The sequence below is a fragment of the Platalea leucorodia genome (genome assembly GCF_965183815.1).
Source record: "Platalea leucorodia genome assembly, chromosome: 1".
NCBI classification, from domain to species: domain Eukaryota; kingdom Metazoa; phylum Chordata; class Aves; order Pelecaniformes; family Threskiornithidae; genus Platalea; species Platalea leucorodia.
The window spans coordinates 146,238,943-146,260,478 of NC_138823.1; the positions used below are offsets into that span (position 1 = coordinate 146,238,943).

Below are 21,536 nucleotides of genomic sequence, written 5' to 3' on the forward strand. Positions count from 1 at the left end.
AAATAACTAACTCATATGATTTAAATTACTATTTCTCCTGAAGTGTATGAAAATGTTCCAAAGTGTTTATATCTCATGAACTCTTAGATAAATTTTCTATTTAGGAACCTCTAGAGGAATTGTTTCCATGGTCTTTTTTTCTTGAGAGACAGACCCTTTTATTAAGTAAGTGTGCTGGATATGATGTAAAGATTGGAAAGTTAAATCGATCAAGCCCCAGTAAGAGATGATCACTGTAAAAGACTCCCTCTGACAAGAATTCCAGATTTTTATTCTCAGCAATATCACCTCACTTTGAATGAAACCAGGAGTAATGTTAAATACTTGCTTTCAGTTGGCTGCAAGATCCACAATGCTGTCTCTGTTTTGTCACCAAGTGAATCTCAATCTTAATGGCCTTCCCAGACTTAATTTACACAATAAACTGTAATTTGCTGTCTTCAGTACTGAAATTTGTTTTTTTCCTTCATGAGTTGAAGGTCTATTCTATCATACAATGCAACTTCATACGTGATAAATTAGGAGGCACACAAATTTGACTGCCCACCCAGGACTCTCTTCCGAGATGCAGGAGAGTGCTTGGTGTGTGAAGAAGTAGTACACCCACCTGAATCTTTCCTTGCTCGTCATTTGCAATTTGTTCTACTGAATCTGGAACAGCCACTTAAGGGCAGGCAAAGTGCCATTTTATGAGAGTGGCATGAGCACAGACCGCCAAGGGACTACATATGAAAATTGTAGTCGCTCACTGACAGCAGCATTCCAAGCTAGGAATGTCCAAACAGCTGTGAGGGCTGATCTCCCCTGCCTATTTTTAATGGGATGTGTCACTGGGCCTAGATTAATTTCAGAAATAGAAGATACTTCTGCAGATATGTTTCTATGACTCTGCTGAATTCAGATTAGTATAATGCAATAGTAGCGTAATGTTGGAGATTTCCCGGTCTTTTGGCGCGTTCCACAGGGAGCAGTCACACTGTAAAGCTGGGAGGCAGGTGAGCCACCATGCAACAGGTAATGCATAACAACCACATGCTCTCTCCCAGACAGTGCTAACAGGGAGGCTACAGTTTATTCTTTTCTTGGTAAATCCAGATTTACACAGAACAGAATATGTGAATGTCTACATCCCATCATACTCCTGTTGAGATCAGTGGATATGCTTCCACCAGCTTCAGTAGAAATCAGTCTTGTTTAACTTTGGTAGAGGTCCAGGACAAGTAAATCCTGTCCTGTAAAATTAGATCAGAAGACCACTTCTGCAACTTTCACATTAGGAGATCTACATCTCCATTATAATGCATCTGACTAACAGGATTTAGCCTTTGTATGCAGTTACACTCCTTGGGGTTACAACCACTTGATTCCTAATTCAAAAGAAGTAGGTGTGAATGCTCACATATTGCTTTATCGTACTGTCATGGCAACAAAATCCTCATAGCTGCAATGTCATTGTTAGTCATGGAGCAAAGGACAGCCAGAGGATGTTCCCTGCTCCACCCCCCTCAAAGGTTAATACCACAAAAAAGTCCTGTTCCAAAACACTGAAATACCCACTATTGTAATACCTATTTCAGGACCATTGTTACACAATTATCTTCATACATGTGCTGGAGCGTGTCCAAAGGGCAATGAAGCTGGTGAAGGGTCTGGAGCACAAGTCTTATGAGGAGCGGCTGAGGGAACTGGGGTTGTTTAGTCTGGAGAAAAGGAGGCTGAGGGGAGACCTTATTGCTCTCTACAGCTACCTGAAAGGAGGGTGTAGTGAGGTGGGGGTCAGTCTCTTCTCCCAAGTGACAAGCGATAGGACAAGTGGAAATGGCCTCAAGTTGCACCAGGGGAGATTTAGATTGGGTATTAGGAAAAATTTCTTCAATGAAAGGGTTATGAGACACTGGAAGAGGCTGCCCAGGGAAGTGGTTGAGTCCCCATCCCTGGCAGTAGTTAAAAGACGGGTAGGTTTGGTGCTTAGGGACATGGTTTAGTGGTGGACTTGGCAGTAGTAGGTTAATGGTTGGACTTGATGATCTTAAAGGTCTTTTCCAACCTAAACGATTCTATGATTCTATGAGTCTCTTTAATGCCCTGTATTTTTCCCTCTTGTTTGATAAACCAGTATTACTACTCACACCTACCTCTTTTTTAATAGAGTATATTTTAAGAAATATAAAAAACACAGCTGGCTAATAGTAAATATGTTATAGGGGACCTCAAGATTAATTTGCGAAATAATTCCAGATAAAAAAGTATGGTATTTGTAAACAGATACCAGTCTGGTGTAATACGCTGAGCAGTTGTATGAACTGACTTCTACACGCTACAAAAAAAAATAAAATCAAATAGAACATAGTTTAGAACATGTCTTTTAATTGATGATGAATTTCTACACTGCTACAGTATTAACAATCTCTAAAACAAATATCTCAATCTATAGCTCAACAAATCTTACAATCTTTGCAAATAAATAAGTTATTAAAAGTATCATATTATGCTGCTTTCCTGTCTGTGTAAACTGCTAATGGTAACGCATTTCAGAAAAAATAACAACGAGCAGCTGCGGTGCATTTACATTATTTAGAATCTTTAAGTACAATTCTATACATGATACGCTTAGATAAATATTTCTGTACTTACACTTTTACAAAGCCATCAACTGAAAGGACATAAAATACATTCAAGACTGAACAGAGAAGCAAGAGAGCTGTGAATAAAAAGACAACATGTTTAAGTTGATACAACATGACACAGAAAGTACTGTACATTTTAGAACTTGAAAGCCACTACCAGTTGCAGGCCTGAACTTGACAGCAAGTTCCTGTGAGAGGGCTAGAGTTACCCATCATGCAGGTTCTCCACAGTTTGTCTTGGTACAGCCTTAAGTTCACTTGTCAGACTTACTCACTTTCATGACCTAAGAGTTCACAAGACAGGTCTTCTCAATCTGGTAATGCATAAGGATGAATCACTTACCGACATCTGTAAAGCCTTCAGTCCTACTGAAGGCACTCAAGACCCCTAGAACAGAATCAGTGGCGTACAGTACCAGACACTGAACCAAGAGTACCACCCGCTATTAAAGTCTGCCGTCATGAAAGCAAGTTTAAGGAGCTATCCTTGGCAAATATTAACCTGCCACTTTAACAGCCTGCTAAAGCTTAGCAGGCACTAACAATACTGCAACTCAGTTGAGCAAGAGAACACAGAGCTTTGCAGAAACATGAGGTGTTTGTTTCTTAAACAGTCATCGTAACAAATATAGAATAAAACATTTTAATGGGCTAAAGTTAATCATCTATAAAAAGTGTATGGTCAGCATGAATTTAAATTGTAAACTGGTAATAAATAATACAGTATCTCTGAGCACATTTTAAAATATGCATTATGAAATAAAATTTAATTTTCTGAAAAGCTTTCAACCTTTTTGTTCAAAACCACATTTAACCAATCCTTTATAAACAACTGCAGCCAGTTTGCCTGCCTGAAAATTTTGATTTATGAAGCCCTTCTGCCTAGTGCAGAACACTTATTTGTATTAATTTTCCTTCCTTTTTTTTTTCTAAGGCAGATTAAGTAAGAGCTGAATTCACAAAAACTGTTAATACAGCAACTACCTTAAATTATAATTTTTTATAATGTTTGTAATTTGTTTTCATTCTAGTTTATTTAGTAATCATATAAATATCCAAACATCCACTAAAGTAAGCTACTGTGAAGAGTGCAAGTACCACAATCAGAGCATTAGCTAGACCTAGATTTAAAATGCACATACTTCTTTCTGGATAAGAAAAGGTAGGTTCCCTCTGGTCACAGAGAAGGTCTCCGTGCACCTACCTGTTAACTAGTCATTGCCATCTGTCCATTAACATGAACCTGGCTAAATGTTATGTTCAACGGGAATTAGAAGCAGCACACTGCACCACTGCTCCAAGGCTGTTAATTTTGAACTATCGAGAGCAGTGTGGCATAGCTATCTTGGCACACCAGTATTTAAAGAAATACAGGCTTATAGATAGTAATAAGATAGCTGAGTGGGGTGGAAAAGCCCTTTCTGTAACACACCCTTTGTGCACAGAGATGCTCCCAGCTGACCTCATGAGCTCCCTAGGCAGATGGTATGAGAGCACGTTGAGCTCCTGCGTAGTGAGAGGTGAGCGAAATGACGGCTGTCAACTACTGCTCACAATGGCCTCAGCGACCCTCTTGGCAGCTAACGTGGAAGATGCAATTTCTCAGCGTCATCTTCCTTTGTACTGCCCATGCCCTGAGGCCAGGATCTGGTCTCTAGACATTCTGGGCAGAGCTGTGAAACAAGGTGATTCACCCAATCTGTCCCGCAACAGCCCTTCCCAGTGGGAACAGCATGTGAGCGTTGGGGGGAACCTCAAGAAATCCAACTGCTTTCAGCCGGAGTTTATAAAAAGGACGGTGTGTTTATGTTACTACCAAGAGCAGGAAATGTCACCTGATCAATAGGCATCTCCTTCCAAATGCCTATTTCTATGTATTGTCATTAAAAAAGCTTCATAAGGTCATACTCTATATTCACCCATTCCAGAAGGCATATATAGCACAAGTAAGAAAACACCTTTATACAAACAATTTGTTAAAGACTACATCAAAACATTAAAGACAATGATGCTTGAATACACTCCTAATCTTTCATAAACAAGAGGATTTCAATGCTTTAGAAAACTAGGAATATTGCAGAGAAGACGACAAAAAAGACAGGTGTCAAAAAGAAGTTGGAAAGAGCACCATATGAAAATCATACTTAACTTTTTATGTCCATTAAACAGCTAATTAAATGTTTCACAATGCTATACTGAAGTTTAGGTAAGCTACCTAGGATAAAATCCTGGCCCATCTGAAGTCAATGGTAAGAGGATTTTACCTGCAATTCTCACTATCTTTGAGAAGATATTAAAACAAAAGGTATGCGTGGAGGCTTCAGTGAAAGGCTTCAATCAAAAAAGAGGAAGAAAAGAACATGTTGCTTGTTTTTTTTTGAAGTACATGCCATGTAAACTAATCTACATGGCAACCTCTCTGGTCTGTCAAACACTGAATGCAATACTGTAAGTAATTTTTAGCTTTGTTTTAATTCATTTATCATTCAGCAAGACTCTTCTGTAGCTGTAAATCACTTTTAAAATTGTATCATTACCTTGTACGCGGTTGCTTTATGAAAGTGCAAACCCAAGATTTTAGCAAACAGTACTGTATTTTTGTCATGTCACATGTACAAAAGGATATAAAAATAGCTCCTTGATTGACATATGATAATATCCTTAAGCCACGATGAAAACAAGTATAATACAGTATTATAGTGCAGGTATTCCTTTTATTACAGGAATAGCATCTGTGGGATACACTCATCTGATCAAGGATTTAAAAATCACATCCTTAAAGTATGCAATGCATTTCCAATGAATTGATAGCTATGGTCTTCGGTGAGCTGCCCTGACAATACAAAAAGCGACAGAGAACTTAACCTAATCTTAGTTACTCATACTTCATCACGCTCTTCTGCTTGCTAACTGAGAAATATTTCTAAAAACTGCCATGATGTTCCTCATGGATCAAAAAGCAAGTGAAGTTTATAAAACAGTACTCTGAACTTCGGACAAATAGAACTGCTAGTCTGAACATGTGTAACACAATTATTTTGTGATTCAGTGTTGTAAATGTAGTTTGTATTTTAAGCTTTTCATAATTTTAGCTGCATATAAAAGAGAAGTAATAAGTTAAATTATAGCACCTTGCGTGAAATTTGTTCTAAAAAATACAAAGATTACATCTTTTAAAATTGTAAAGAAATTCAACTATTCTATTTCAAGTCCACTATGCACCTGTCATTTAAAAGGAAACTAATTTACATGTAATGAAGACATGCATAAATATCACAAATTTAAGGCACAAAATGGAATTTGAAAGTTAGGGATGTAGTAAATCCTTGCTTTTTCATCAAATTACCTGGTACACCAGAAAAAGGTGTATCTACGATTTTCAAAAAAGCTGTATTATCATAGAATCATTGAAGCTAAAAATGGAAACCGCCTATTCAAGGATGTAGTTCAAACTCTTGCAAAGGAAGATTATTTTCCACTATTGCATTACATTTAACTTAAAACCTTCCAAAAACTTGGATGCATTGATGAGCACTACTGTGTCATTCTATAACCTAACTGATCTCATTGGTAGGATCTTTCTCCTGATATTCACTGGGTATTTACCTTGTTTCAAATTTATATAATCACACCTTCATACTTAGAAAGCCTCTTCCTTTACACGTATTTGTCACATAACAAAAAATTATACATACTTAATGACTCAATCTTTCCGACTTCTTTCTCACTTCAACTAATTTTGTTACTGTTCTCTGACTTTTCAAAAGATTGACTCAGTTCCTCACCCTTGAGGTACCCAAAATATAAGACCATACTCCAGAAATTACCTCAGCAATCACAAGGAGTATTCTGATTTCCAGCTGCCTGATGCAGCTCTTCTGCATATATACTCTTCTTTTGACATTAGCGATGCCAGAAGCAACTTTGTTGCCTACATTATCAAGGCTTCTTACTACATTATTATGTTTCAATCTTCTCTCTCTCTCACTAAGTATCCAAGTTTCCTCAAATGCATTACCTTTTCTCTGAATCTCTTAGGCTGCATCTAATTCTTGTCTACATTTAATCCATCTATTGGACCTCTCCCACCTAGGTATCGTATAGTGTAATATCATCTGTAACTTTTATTAATATACTGTAGATCCCTCTTGCAGATTACTGAAGACATTAAGTAGAATTGGGTCAACACAGTATAAACAATTAATGGGGAGGGAGCAATTAAAATTGCACAATGGGATGATTTAAAGCACAATTTATATTTTAAGACAGTATTTCAAATATAGCTATTTATAAGAAGTTAAATATCTCACTATAGCTACAGTTTCTAAATGCAATACCATAATTTCTCTGCATACATAATTAAATGTAGAATAGGAAATAGGCTGACCAACAGTCTTCCTCTGCGAACAAGTCCCATTCCAGCCACTGATCAGAGAAAGGTAGGCACATCAAGTCTACTCCTCAGCACAAACTTTTAACCAGTTAATATTATACCTATTATTCTGCATATCTTTAAAATTACAAATGAAAATAGAGAGATCGAAATTTGCACCGACAATCAAGAATTCAGCTCCTTTCAAAAATCCTTCTGGAATTCTACAGTGTGATCCTGTAAGTCAAAGAATGTTGAACAACATGCTAACAGTACTTTTAACTGGAAAGGTATTATTTAATACAAAGCTTAAATAACATTTAAGCCACCTAGTCTACAAAAAACATCATTACCTAATTTATATTCTGTTTTCCAGAAGACTCACTTTAAGTACAACTTATCAACTCTCCTGTTCTTGATGATGACTACAGGTCATAACAGAACTTTCAGAATAGAAAGCACAGTAGCCAACTATTCCAATTCTTAAAGCTATTTGTCAGCCTATTGAAAATAAGAAAATAATTTGTCTGAAGAAATGAACAATTAAAAATCAAAGTGAAACCAAGGATGAAAAGGTAAGTCTGAAGATGTGTTAATTGTAAAAATAATGCAATCCATGCTATTTTATGCACAGTTGTTTATTCTTGTTCCATGCTTAAAACTTGGACTCAGTAAAATCACAGGAAGTTTTGTTTCTTTACCCTCTTTTTTTCCATTAAAAGCACCATAGTTAAACAGCTTGATTCAATCGTCCTTTTCCACAATCACTTCTCCATGAAGCACTCTTCTTCTCTGCCGCAGCATGTGGAAGTAGAGTTGTGGAAATACTTGATCGAAGCATAAAAGAAAGCAAATTAGATTAAAAAAATTCAACAGATCATATAATGGAAAAATACAATTTTGCAGAATGATGAACTGAGGAAAAATTACGGCACACAGTGCTGCAGTTGCTTAACGTAAATAATAGCAAGTCACGAACATTGCAGTGAATTACAAAACAATAATTACTCAAAAGTCAGACAAGGCCCCCTGAATGTATACCCTGGGTTCAAGGAACCTCCCTTCTATTTGTATAAATAGGACTTAACCACTTTCCAGCAGTGCCTGAAGTCTTCGAATTTGTGCTAAGATAAGTTATGTTTGAATTAAGACTTTGAGGAAGATACAAATTTACCCTACTTGTTCGAGTCTGAACTGAGGAGCTCCCTCTCTCCTGGCCCTCTGAGATCTATTATATTACTGTCCTGCTGATACATTTGATCCTTATATTTAATGGATAGAAAATCAGATTTATTCCTGAGGCATTAAATTATATAAACAATTGTAAAACTGTTAGTGAGTTATGATAGCTTAGGACATTTTTTTAATCATATAAATCTCTCTCGTTGGCCTTCATGATTTCTTGTGACAAAAAATTTCACCGTGTGTGTGCATACTATGGAAGTCCATGTTTAAGGTCAACTTCTTAAAGGAATACCTTTTATGGATGTAGATCACAGGCCCTTTTAACTTCAGTTTTCCTGCTTCTCAATGCCTCTCCCTAATCTCTTGCCTTCTTTCTAGACTCACTGTCCAGACTATGTAAAATATTCTATTTGCCTAGTTTGGTCTATCTCCATTCATGGTGCTATATCTGAATCAGGTTGCTTTCTCCTTTTCTACACTGCTGAGGTACCAGCGGAAATAACACTGGAAGTGCAAGACGGATAGTCTCTCTAATCTTAGCTCTGGTTAGCCAATTGACCTGTAGCTTCTGGTATCCAGAAGTACAAGGAAAATCTGATTAAACCAGGGACAGAAGTATGTTCAGAGAGGTTTTGGGGGATGATTTCTGTGAAAATGAAACCTTGGAGAATATTGCTTCAAGTTTTTCCCGAGCATGCTCAAATGGTGATTTTCAGAGGTGACACGTAAATGGATATTAATAGCAACAAAACCAAGGCAAATCTCTGGCACAACTTGCAGGACAATTTTTAAGCCATTGCTTCAAAGCAGCAGAGGCACTAGAAATTCTCAGCGACACAGTTACAGACATTTCTGTGTGTAAGCAAAAAGGTTTTTACTTTGTCCAAGTCTTAGAAATGTTTTTTTAGCATTTTCACCGTAATTTTTAAAACGGCTTATGTTCTGAGGCAGATAACAGGATGGAAAATTTCAGTCTAACCAATTAAAGCACAGCAAAGCTTGGAACAACAGAAAGCAGGCTTCTATAGCAGAAAGCATTCAGCAAATTTAACTACAGGCAGTGTTTCCAGTATTGCTGATAATTGATTATTACGTCGTTAGCGTTACTACAGTTAAGTAATACTTACATGGCACATAGGAGAACATGACAATAATAAGGAAGTAATAGTAGTCAAAGGAGACATTATATTTGTTGGGAAGTCTCAGTGAAAACATTCCTGTTTTCTTCACATAGGGTAAAGCAGCATATATGGTTAGCAGTTCACCTGCAACTCCAGCAGGATACAAAATGATAAAAAAGTTGTATCTGCATTAAAAAAAAATCTTTGTGAGAAACACCCCATGAATTTAAAATTTCCTCTTGCTATTATTAGTGGCACAGCAATGTATTACACTAGCTTCTGCACCAAAATCAAGGACCACATCCTGACTTGGCACAGAATACTGGTTTCAGTTACTTTGGACTTTATAGCGCTGCTTAGGTTTACAGAGAATGCATTCCTCAGTCCTTTTATTTAAAAACAGTGAAGTATCAGAATGTTTGTATGTCTTTCTAATACTAAAGAGTAAAAAAGTCCACAAATTTGTAGTTTCCAATAATGTCTTTTTTTTTTAAATCTACCGATCTTTCTCCTGTTGTCACCGACGGGATTCAGACCAGGACTGGATCCCAAATTCAGATGATCCTACATATCTTTGTCACAGTGCATGCACACTGGGTCAGTTCTATGTATGATAATTTCTTTGAAGATAACGTAAAGGTTGAGAAACATCAGAAGCCTGTTTTACCCACTGCCACGTGGGAAATCCAAATAATACTACATTTACCACTAATGGAAATGGAAATTAAAATAAAAGAAAATGAAAGTGCTAGAAACTTATCAGATCCATTTTAAAATGGGAAGATGTTCAAATAAAAGGTGAAGGCATTCAGTTTAAAGAAAATGTGGTTTGAATGCCATAGGCCACATGGGTGGTGACAAAGTGAAAAATGTCATCAGTAGGGTTTGTGCTGTCCTTACGCATAGTGCACCATGGAGATGCAGTTTCTCCTAAGGAACAGCTCTCAAGTTCCTGCAGGGAACAGCAATGAGAGCTGTCACACAGAGAGAAAGGTACAGTGTGCACTCCATGACCGAAAGAGGTGAGATCCAAAACAGCAGCAACCAAACATGAAACCCTCTTAGGAGCAAATGGGCTTAGAGGACTCACAGGTCAGAGAACAGGTTAGGGGAGGTATAAGAAGGAACTGATGCCATGAACTACACACAGTTCGTCTCTATGCAGTGAAAAAAAAAAAAAAAACAAAGCAAAAATTCCAAACTAAAATTTAGAGCATACCTATTCCATTAACAATGGACAGGCAAATCTTTTACAATTACAAGCTAAAGATCAGAAATTTCCAGCTCTCTTGGAGTACTGAATGCCCAGTTGTGCTGTTTAATTATCCATAAAGCTTGATGGGATATTTTGGACTCTATGAAAAGACAACACATTTTCAAATGTTTTGTGTATAGTATATTTCACCATATATCTCTGCTGTGAGAATGTCAGTTTTCCCTATTGTTTATTATAAGGAAACAAAAATTCTGTCATTCAAGATACACTGACTTGATGGCAAAAAGTGTATCTGTCAATGTAGTACTTTTTGAATGCACTTCTCTTTCTGAAGCCTACACAAAAAATTATTAATGAAACTAGACCTGATTACTTTTAAGTTTGCCATTTAGTGCTTAAACATAACCAAGCCTACCACCTTAGGTATTAGCAAAAAGATAATGTATTATAAGAATGGACATAAATATCAGACATATCAAGGAAGTGCAGTAGAAGCATCAGAGCTGCATTATCTATAAAACAAAAGTAAAGGAAAATAAACAAACATACTCTTTTAAATAAGAGTCTTCTGCACTGAACGTAGGTAAGATATTTTCGTTCTAACAGTGTAAATCTGTCTGTCTTACATGTGTTTTTCAGATAATGATTACAGAGAATACTCCGCTTCCAGTTAAGTCTCCTGATAAACATGCAGTCTCTGTAATATATCAGATTTAGTGGCCAACCTTAAGTATGCTTCAAAATCAAAGCAGCTTTGATATGGAACACACTTTTTATGTGGGCTAAACTAAGTCAATATTTAGCTTCATTACATGAATGTAATCTTACAAAAGCTCCGATAAAGCAGAACTTCTCATAAAGTACTAATATGCGTAAGATTGAGTGACAACAACTCCCACATTTTCAAAGACCTGAAATCCACAAAGACTAGCACAGGTGCTTAATTTTGGGCATTGTATTCAAAAGCATCTTAAGGAGTCATACTGTAAGTTAAAAGATAACTCCAAAGATAAAGAAAAAAAATTAAAGTAAATTAAAGCAGAGTTCAAAGTGTGAGGCACAGAAAGCAAAGAACAAATCACACCCCAAAATGTCAGCTAAAATATTTTTAACATTTTAAACCAAGTAACAATGATCCCAAGTACAGAAAGCAACCGCCTTGCAGTCTGCTGACACATAACCAAAGCTCAAACATCTGCTCTCCTGTGTGGTAGCTCAGCATGCATGAAACTAACATGCACAGAACCATGAGAAGCTGAAGTGCAAGACATCTCCACCTGGCCCATTTAATGAAGTATGGCAAATGGTTGAGCAGGTTGAATGTGTAGAAGGAATATCGAGTAATCTCTGTCACAGTCCATACGACCAGAAAAAGAATAACGCTCTCCTCATTCTGGATCTGCAGAAGTATAAAGAACCAACACTTTCTTCATCCTTAAGCTTCTTTTCTGCACGAACTGCAACAGACTTCTGTTTAAGGTATATGGAACAGAACTAACATCTTGTAAAGAAAGAAAATTTTGGCATAAAAGTGATATGCTGAAACCATTACCATGTACAATTCTTTATCATATGTATTTACTAACATACAGACATTTTGCAAACCGAGTAATCTTTATCCATTATGCAACTATCAAAATATAAAACCCTACAATTGAGCTTTTTCCTCCTCTTTATTCTCTATCTGCATTTTCACTATGCTAACTGTCTCCATTTGTGGTTAATTTATTTGCTTATTTTCTTATTCCTCAAAACAGCAAGAAGAAAACAACATAGAAGATATGTTCCTTTCATAATCAGTTTTTACCCATTCTGCATTTCACTCCTCTGTCTCCTAGACTTTCTCTTACTTTTTATCATGCTTCTTCCTGACCATATAATGCATGTCTCCACGAAACTTTAGAAAAAAGGAATTGCTGAGCATAATCTAGTAACTGGAGCTTAGTTGCAGAAGATCAAATTTGGCAGACTTCAGGGAGCTGTAAGATAGTTAAAGAGCTGAACACGGATCACTAAATGAAGAGTAGTTGGTAGATCAGGAGCTTTGGGTAACCTCACTCAACAATCCCGTTTAAGATTTGTTCTGAGTCATTAAGCTGCCTCATCGGTAGGTAGCACACCTATCTGCTGTTTCAAAACATTGGTTCTTTTTCATTCTAAGTGAACAAATAAACAAAAATCCCCAAATACAGAGAAGGCACATGGGGATCTATTGCAAACACTACCTTCTGAGAAGAAGAATTACACGCAAGTAATTTTCTTTTCTTTAAAAGGGGAGGAATTTTGTAATATACTTCCATGCCTGAAGGCTGAAAAGCTCCAGGGATGTCTGTGAAATAAAATAAAGTAACACAAGTTCTGTTAAAATTACAAAAAAGGGAAATGATTTTTTTTAATAAAATGCAACACGGTGACAAAGCTTAATACATCTCAAAGATGCTGAAAATGCACAACTCTGTCAAAAGTCAAGAAAAATTGACACATCATCTCATAAAATCGTGCCCTCAATGTGTCAGTCAAAGAAGGTGCACTTTTAGTGAAAGGATCTCACCAACATCGCAAAAGGAGATATAAAAATACCACCAAACTCACAAACAAATAGCAACAACTGACGTGTAAAGACATCCAAACAAATAAGCAACGGGAAAGACAGAATTAGGCTGTTCTTAGCCTCGTGCGATTAGAGACAAACATTGATAACCCAAACTTGGATTCATGTCACAGTGCTAAATCCAAGCAGAAGAGCTTTAAATAGGTATGCAGAGAATTCCTATCTGTTGCCTTGCAAATCTCCAGTCAAGTAGAGAGATCTGGGTCTGGCTATTATCACTAACATGCCTCTCACCACCTAAAGTGACCATGAACATTCATGCCTGCTAAGCAATAACAGTGTGAAATACAATCAGACGTACATTCAGATGTATTTTTTCTTGGACACAGCTTGACCTACTGTACTGAAGATAGAGGAAACAAAAGAAATGACTGGATATGCTAAAGATTTAATCCACTGCAGATAATAACAAAATGGCAAAATGCAGTGCTTTATTCCAGCATTCAAGTAAACATTCAATATAAAAAACTTGTTAATCTTTGAGACATTTTCCCTTAAGGGAAAAATGAAAACACTTAGCTTACCAAAGAAAAAAAAAAATCTATGAAAAGCCTATTTCATGTTAAGAAAAGCGACAGTAAAGGAAAAGACGAAGCACAGAAAACAAGTTCTCTGTGAACTGAAACAAAGGGATTTGACAACTGAGGCAGGTGCTGTCGTATCCCATCAGCAGAAAAGCATATGCCATCTGCTGGTGAGACAGTTTAATGGCTCAGCTTTTCAAGTAAAGAAATTCAGGAGCACAGACTCAAAATCTATCACTTAATTCTTACATGCCCTTCACAGAAAGCAAACCTCAGAAACTGAACTGAATGTCCTATCTGCTAGCTGTAAGCGGTCTGCTTGTTTCATTCTGCTAACGAATCACTAGACTTACAATAACCACCTACAGCCAGGCAAATAAACTATTGTCATTTATACAGGACCTTAAGCGTCACTGTGGCATGCTGGGTGACTTGAGGATATATTTTTAATGAAAACAATGCAGTATGCATGCCATCAAATGTTAACATTACCATAACATTAAAATCTTGAGAAGGTTCCTAAAACAAATTGCAAAATCACAACCATGTTTATCCAGGTAAATTCAATTTAAGACATATTTTCATTTAGATTAATTCCGTAAGTGCCAATTTAAGTTTTTGAACGGGAACCGGTAACACTGTGGTAGATTTGCTGGTAAATAATAGCGGTAGTCATTGATCTCACTTAGGCAGACCACAGCTGGCACGATGCCGACGGCAGCGCTGATCCACAGCTAAGACCCAGACCCAGTCTCCTGGGTAGAAGCACATAAATTCCATCCTGTAACCCCAACTTTCAAAATCGCACTCAAGTATGTAAATATTCTCTGTGGGAATGTCATTAGTTTTTAAATTGGTCTTTCTGGTGAAAGGAGAACTGTATTAATAGCTTCTCCTTAAAAACGATCAAAACATGACTTGCTCACACACATACCTGTTTTATACTATGTGCAATGAACCACACCATGAAGATTCTTGAACTCACTTGGACCCCAGTCACAAGCACAGATGTGCGAACTATTCCTTAAAAAGAGAAACATGTTATCTCTGTTCCACAATTTGTGTTTTAATTAGTTACAGGAGAAACTAAAACAAAGAACTCACCAACTGCACAGTGGACTACCTGTAAATAAAAATAAGTTAGAGGTTACTGATGTACAGTATGTTACTATCTACACTATAAACATGGCCTTTTGATATTAATATAAACCTAGGCTTAATTCTGAAGGAGAACTGTTTTTTTGTCTCCAACTAACAGTCTTTAAAAGAAATACACGTTAGAGCCCTGGAAGCCAATGCTGTGATGGGCTCAGTATCTGATCCGTGCAAACATGAGAGGGATTTGCTTTCCTAATTAATTGTATGTATTACATATTTAGATACTTAGAAAGCACTTGTTTTTTTCAACTAGTAAGCTTCCCTTCCATTATCTTTTATTCAAAGAAGAATTTTACAGGACAGTGTGGAGGGAGTCATGTAAGGGATGCTAAACGCATAGCAATTGTAAAATGTTCTGTATTCATTACAGATTAATAACATTATTATAATTTTGCCAATGACAGCTATGAAGCTTCAGATTTATTATATTTTCTGGTCAGTAATGTCTAGCAAATAGAGTGCTTTTCATTATTTTGACAGATTTGAGTAGAACTACTTATTGTGAAAGTTTAATAGCATAAAAGCCTATATACAGCTGGCCACGTGATTTTAATACTTGCTTGAACTATAGATGTTGTAGGCAGATTGAGCAAAAAAGTTAAAATGTAGATAGGCACTCTTTGTTGTGCCTGGGAAAGAACTGTAAGTGCTCAATACACCCAACAGTTTCATTCCATAGATGTACCATAAACTGAGACCACTAGTGCAGAGTTGGCAAAAGTCATATTATTTAAAAAATACTTTGCACAACTTGCACAGACTCTGTTGTAATGGATTATATGGGGCATGTGAATCCAGCCTGGAAATAAGCAGAAGCAGGAAAGGCACAGAAGGATAGTAAGTCCAGTATAAGGAACAAGAAGGAAGCTACCATCTCTGGGATGGAAGACGAGGTATCTACTAAGCTAGAGGGTTGATCTGCTGGCTGGAATGCCTTCAGAGATTTTGCGTTTTGAGTTAAAGACTCTCAAATCAAAGCAGTTCCCAGGCAGTATTTGTTGTAAAGCAATATTAGAATTAAGTTTGAAAAAATGTGTCCATTTTTTTCAGCTAATCACCTTGCCCCCCCCCCAAAATCTTCATTAAATAGTAAAGTCAAAAGGACTTTAAGTACTAATATAATATTTTGATATTAAATTCAGGTTAATAATGTGTTTTGCCTATGATATGAAGGATCCAGTAAAGCAAACTAATGTTTAAAATTTACCTCAAGCAAAGCAAATGTCTGGAAAAATTTAAGCGTCTTTTGAACGCTTCTGAATAAGCCTCTATGTGTTCCTTTCTGTATATAAAACCGCACCATGGCAATACCTAATACCAGCCACCTACAAAAGAAAGAGAATGGATACATTTCAAATTAGAATTCTAAAAATATCCATCCACCGTAAATAATTTAGTAGAATATTTTCTTCACAGAATATCTTTGCTTCTTCACTTGTTGGTGTTCTTAGGAGATTATAAAAAAAATATTTAGACATAAATAGTATATAATGTTATGTAAACGTTACACTCTTTTATCTCTTTACTTGGAAAAGGATAGAGAATGACTTGTTTACCTTCAGAGGATTGACTTGAATTGAGGGGACCCCCCAAAACCATGGGTCCATCAGACTTTTCACTAGCAGTGACTACATATTTTTACTGCTAAATCCTCAGGCATCTTTATTGTGAATTACTGTTATTTGAAAACACGTGATGAACTTGGCACTGAAGCCACCGTTTTGGGTTGCAGCTTTCTATAATTAAAGGACTGGAGCCTATGCACATCATTTTTACATTTTTCATGGCCCCTCAACTCATAATTTTCAGAACTGACTAGTGATCTGAATGCTTCTGTTTGCGATTGTCCAACTGAAGTTACCATTATGGTTCAGTTTTCAAAAGTGTTGAGAAGTTGTCTTTGAAAATCAGACTCCAAAGTGCTGAAAGATGGGTGCTCTATGCTCCTGGCTTCCAAAGGCAGGTATAGTTAACTAGCACATTTGATGGTGTTTGCTAATTTTTTAATATTTTTTTAAGGAAACTGAACAATGCTACCAACTGATAACCCTTCCAGTGTAAAAGAAAGAAAGTAACAGTATCTTTTAATCAAAGTGGAATTTGATGTAAAACTTAAATTGAGATCTCAAATGGAAATTGAGACTAAAAAAAATAAACTTCTAAACTGTGGTGGGTTGATCCCCACCACTCAGCCCAGACCCAGTACAATAACCCAAGGCATGCGCAATTCCTTCCACATAATTAATCCATGTTTATATAATAAAGGTTTTCAAATTAATGTACCATATGTTCCATGCTTAATGCAGAGCTATATCACACTCTTTCTTACAAACATCACACTAGTGAGATGCCTTGAAGCGTCAGGTTTCAATCCACAGACTAAGAAAGTACAAAATTTCTTTAATATAGGCTTATAGGCATAACCAGAGCTATGGATGGCTATTTTAAGAGTTAAAAATAAAAATACAAAAACTACAATAACTTTAGCTTAATTTCTTGTCTGATGATATTCGGAACAATTACTCAGTCCTTTCATTGTACATAAAGCCGTAGCAAGCGTGACATGAGCTCTGGCTAAGGAAGGGCCCAAGTGACAAAGCAGAGGGGTCTGAGAAATACTCAGCAGCAAATTCAGAGGGCATATAAACATTCGGAGAAATATTTACATAAAGATTTGGATAAATATTCAACACCTCTCCTGTTCTGATACTCTTCTGTAAGCATAAGGTACTGGCTAACATGGGAAATGGGGTACCAGGAAATACTGATCTTTGGTCAGCCCGGTTCTGCTGTAAGAGTGTGAGAGTCGTGTGGATCGTGACAGCTCTCTGTTCGCCTCGCATGGCCTGTGCTGCAGTATCAGCCCCTTAACAACTCTCACACACCCTGCCTACTGCTACACAGTCACTTGGCGTGGCCCATTCCAGCACTTCATGACAGCATTTCAAACTCACTTAGAGTTAGCCAGGCTTCCTCACACACTAGGAATGATTCCCCTCCTTGACCCCTTCTACTTTTAAGCCCAAGAATCTGATCTGCCAGTGCTCCAAAATTTGCCCCCACAAGTATTACTTAGATTTTACAATGGATTTTAAATCTGAGCACATTAATTTGAGGTTGTCTCCCACCACTGTGGAAACAAAGAATGACTGGAATATCACTGGTAGTCCTTCACAGTAAAGATGCTCTGTTTTATAGTGAAGTGTTTGACAAGAGGAAGGTGACAGTGAATTTATATCCAGCTGCCAGCACGAATGGTGACAGCCACAGCTCCGTCCTCGCCCTAGCCTCAGAAGTCATAACGCATCTAATCTAACAAGGCATTTTCTGCACCTCATTCTGTAACAAAAGGGTTGCAGAGAGAAGTAATCTTGGACTGCATTCAGGAGCAACGACTGCAAATATTTTTCTTAAATAGATTTTTATTTGGACATGAATTTTTGTAGATCGATTTATTGTCAGCGGCTTTGACTGGATCTCAGGAAAGCCCTTGTACTGAGTATTGCAAATCACCAGGAAATGGAAAACACTTTGGTAATAAACGTAGCATTTCCAGGCGGTACTTTCAGTAGGATTGGGTACTGATCTGTCATTTTAGTCCCTTAAACCTTTGTTAGAAAGAAAGATAAGATGCAATTTTTTATTAGAATGGTTAGAATTTTTATTAGAAAGCAATTATGTATTAGTTTGTTAAAATTCCAGAAACACTTTCCTATATTGCACTGTCTGGACAAATAGGCTGTTCTTGTTACTTATTTATCTTGTATAGTGCCCCTGTTAAGCATTGCTCTATTTCAAATGTTTATTTTTATCTTAATTTGTATCCGTAAAAGATTATAAGAATTTGTTCCTATCTCTTATTTCTCTGTTTCCACATAAAATATGCAGTTTTGCATGTCTTAATCCCTTTTGATGTTAATGGAAGATGAGCGAGAAGGAAGTGGGAGATACTGGATCAGCACCTAAGGTCAAAACTAATATGGTTCGATAATCTTCTACAGACATATAAAAGTCAGTGGCAAGAGTCAGCGTTCATTAGCAAATTCACACATGGAGCACGAGGCTGGGAATTCAATGAGGTAAGATTAACCTGCCAGCTAGAAAAAAATTACACTGAGTAGAAGCACTTTTCAAAAGTTGCTGCTGCAATATGTGAACAGACTTGAATACGTGTTCAAGATTCACAGATACTACCGAGAAAAAAGCCACTACAGTCATATTCCTGGCTTTCTGCATCAGTGCTTGAACTCCTGCTTCAACTCCAGCGCATCAGTTTTGCTCTACGGGATTGAAATGGCAGAGAGCTGACCGACTGGTAATCAAGGTAAAATTGTTCTCATGATGAATGTCAGCCTGGAAGTTATGGAATTGTTCGTTCTTAGTTTCCTTTTAAGCATGTGGAGAGTTTGGTTTTTTTTCCCCTAAGAGTTAGTGAACAGGACAAATTTTCAAGAAGTGAAAATATGTGCTTCAAGCACTAACAACATAAACCTGAGTGCTGTTATGATCCGTTATTCAAAATAAATACCCGCTTTCCTCACAGCAAAGCACGGCAGTACGGAGCACTAGCTGGAACGAGCCCCTTGGGTTATTACCGCTCTCGCCCCCTCCACCCACCGCCCGCTCATCACTAAATGCCCGCTGGCGCCGAGGACCACGCTCGGCTTTGGAAATTCCTCCCTCGCAGGGAGCCTGGGCTCTCGGACCTGGGCGAGTAACCCGGGGCGGCAGCGCACGCAGCCCGGAACCGCCGCCCGGCAGAGCTCGCCCCGAGCCCCCAGCGCCCCCGCAGCGCCCGAGGCCGCCGCCCCGCCGCCCCCGGCGGCAGCGAGGGGCGCTTTCGCCTCCCCGCGGCCGGCCGGCAGCCGCCTCCCGGCGGGGCGCGGGGGCCGGCCCGGAGGCGGGCGGCGGCGGAGGGGTGGCGGCGGCGGCTGTGCCGAGGGACGCGGCCTGCGCGCACCCCCGCCCGGCATTCCTGTCCCGGCTATACTTAACCTCTGCGGCGGGCTCGGGGTGACGCGCCGGCGGCTGGCAGCGCTGCACCGTATTAGGCAATGCCCGGCAGGCAAGGGCTAGCCCCGCTGCCGGCGGCTGCCCTGCGCCCCGGGCCCTCGCACCCGGCTGCCCCACGGCTACGCCGGCCCGCCGGGTCCCCGGTACCGTACCGTACCCCGCCTCGCCTCGCCTCGCCTCCCCTCGGCCGAGCTGCACCCGGCTCCCGCCGCTCCGCGCTGCCGCCCCGCGGTGCGGCTCCGCGCCCCGCTGAGGCGCCGCGCTGCCGGCCCCCGGCGTGCCCGCGCCCGCTTACCCCGCGGTCATGGCGACGTTGTAGAAGATGAGCCAGGCCGTGGCCAGGGCGCCCAGCCTCCTCTTCTTGCCGTTCTCCTTCTCCTCCACCGCGCCGTTGCCGCCCCCGTCTTCCTCGCTGGACGCCATGGTTCCCCGGCCAGGGAGCGAGAGGCGCACAGCCGCGGGGAGGAGGGGCTCCCTCCGCGGCGGGGCTGCGGCCGCGCTGACAGCCGGGCCGCGCGCTGTCTCTCACCCCATCTGTCTTCCCCGAGGGCCGCTGCCCGCCGCCAGCGGCTCACATGGCGCTGCGCGCTCCTCCCTCCTCCTCGCAGGGGCTCCCCGGGCCACGCCAGGCCCTCCGGGGGCGGCGCGGAGCGGCCCCCGGGCGGGCAGGGCCGCGGCCCGCGGGCGGGGCGGGCGAGCCTGGCGGCGGCCCTCACCGGGGTCCCCGGGCGGGCCGGGCCCCAGCCCACACACCCGGCCCCCCGGCGTCACCGCGCTGTCCCCTCCCGCCCCGGGGAGCGCCCTGTGGGTCGGTGCCGCGTCTCCGGCCTCGTCCGTGACGGTCAGGCCGAAGCGTGGGGCATAGCCCGCCCCAACAAACGTGACAGGAGATACAACGCAGAAACGTGTGTCTGAGACTGAACGTCTGGGAGTCCGGTCAGAGACCCACGGGCGGGAGGGTCCCACCTCAGAGGCCCAACAGCCGCTGCCGGGGTGACCGCGGGGAGAGGACACCTTCCAGTCTGGTAGGTCTCAATAAATACGACCCTCGATGCACAAGGAAGACTAAAGCCCACACCTGAGAAGGGGGGACAGTTTCTTCCTAGGGCCTGAAGAGAAGCCAGCGGGCAGACTGAAGGATGACATGTGAATATTCATGTTGCCTTAAACTGTCGGCCTGCTCCCGGCGCACATGGACAGGGAAGCAAAGCCAGCACAGGGAGCGCTGCTGGAGGTCCTGCACTTGGGTCACAACAACCCCATGCAACGCTACAGGCTGGGGGAGGAGTGGCTGGAGAGCTGCCTGGCTGAAAAGGACCTGGGGGTGTTGGTTGACAGCCGGCTGAACATGAGCCAGCCGTGTGCTCAGGTGGCCAAGAGGGTCAATGGCATCCTGGCTTGTATCAGGAATAGTGTGGCCAGCAGGACCAGGGAGGTGATAGTGCCCCTGTACTTGGCACTGGTGAGGCCGCACCTCAAACACTGTGTTCAGTTTTGGGCCCCTCACTCCAAGAAGGACACCAAGGTGCTGGAGCGTGTCCAAAGAAGGGCAACGAAGCTGGTGAAGGGTCTGGAGCACAAGTCTTATGAGGAGCGGCTGAGGGAGCTGGGGTTGTTTAGCCTGGAGAAGAGGAGGCTGAGGGGAGACCTTATTGCTCTCTACTGCTACCTGAAAGGAGGTTGTAGCCAGGTGGGGGTCGGTCTCTTCT

General features: G+C 40.3%; 1 protein-coding gene across 1 annotated transcript; it reads right to left on the reverse strand.

The window, feature by feature from the left end:
* Positions 1 to 2,375: 2,375 nt before the first annotated feature.
* On the reverse strand, positions 2,376 to 20,439 carry HACD1 (3-hydroxyacyl-CoA dehydratase 1). Its single transcript, XM_082320579.1, has 7 exons — positions 20,123 to 20,439; positions 16,022 to 16,139; positions 14,761 to 14,779; positions 14,591 to 14,679; positions 11,799 to 11,920; positions 9,312 to 9,490; positions 2,376 to 7,826 (listed from the first exon to the last, which is right to left on the reverse strand). Exons 1-7 carry the CDS (start codon positions 20,248 to 20,250, stop codon positions 7,744 to 7,746), a joined length of 738 nt encoding a protein of 245 aa, XP_082176705.1. The 5' UTR covers positions 20,251 to 20,439; the 3' UTR covers positions 2,376 to 7,743.
* Positions 20,440 to 21,536: the final 1,097 nt, after the last annotated feature.

What these genes read in the sequence shown, in the direction of transcription:
- HACD1 (XM_082320579.1), bottom strand. Translation starts at nt 20,250, where the DNA reads ATGGCGTCCAGCGAGGAAGACGGGGGCGGCAACGGCGCGGTGGAGGAG. An exon ending in TTGCACATAGTATAAAACAG is followed by an intron (nt 11,921 to 14,590) that starts GTATGTGTGTGA and finishes ATACTTCTGCAG; the next exon opens with ATCCAGAATGAGGAGAGCGT. An exon ending in CATGTTCTCCTATGTGCCAT is followed by an intron (nt 7,827 to 9,311) that starts GTAAGTATTACT and finishes GCTTCGATCAAG; the next exon opens with TATTTCCACAACTCTACTTC.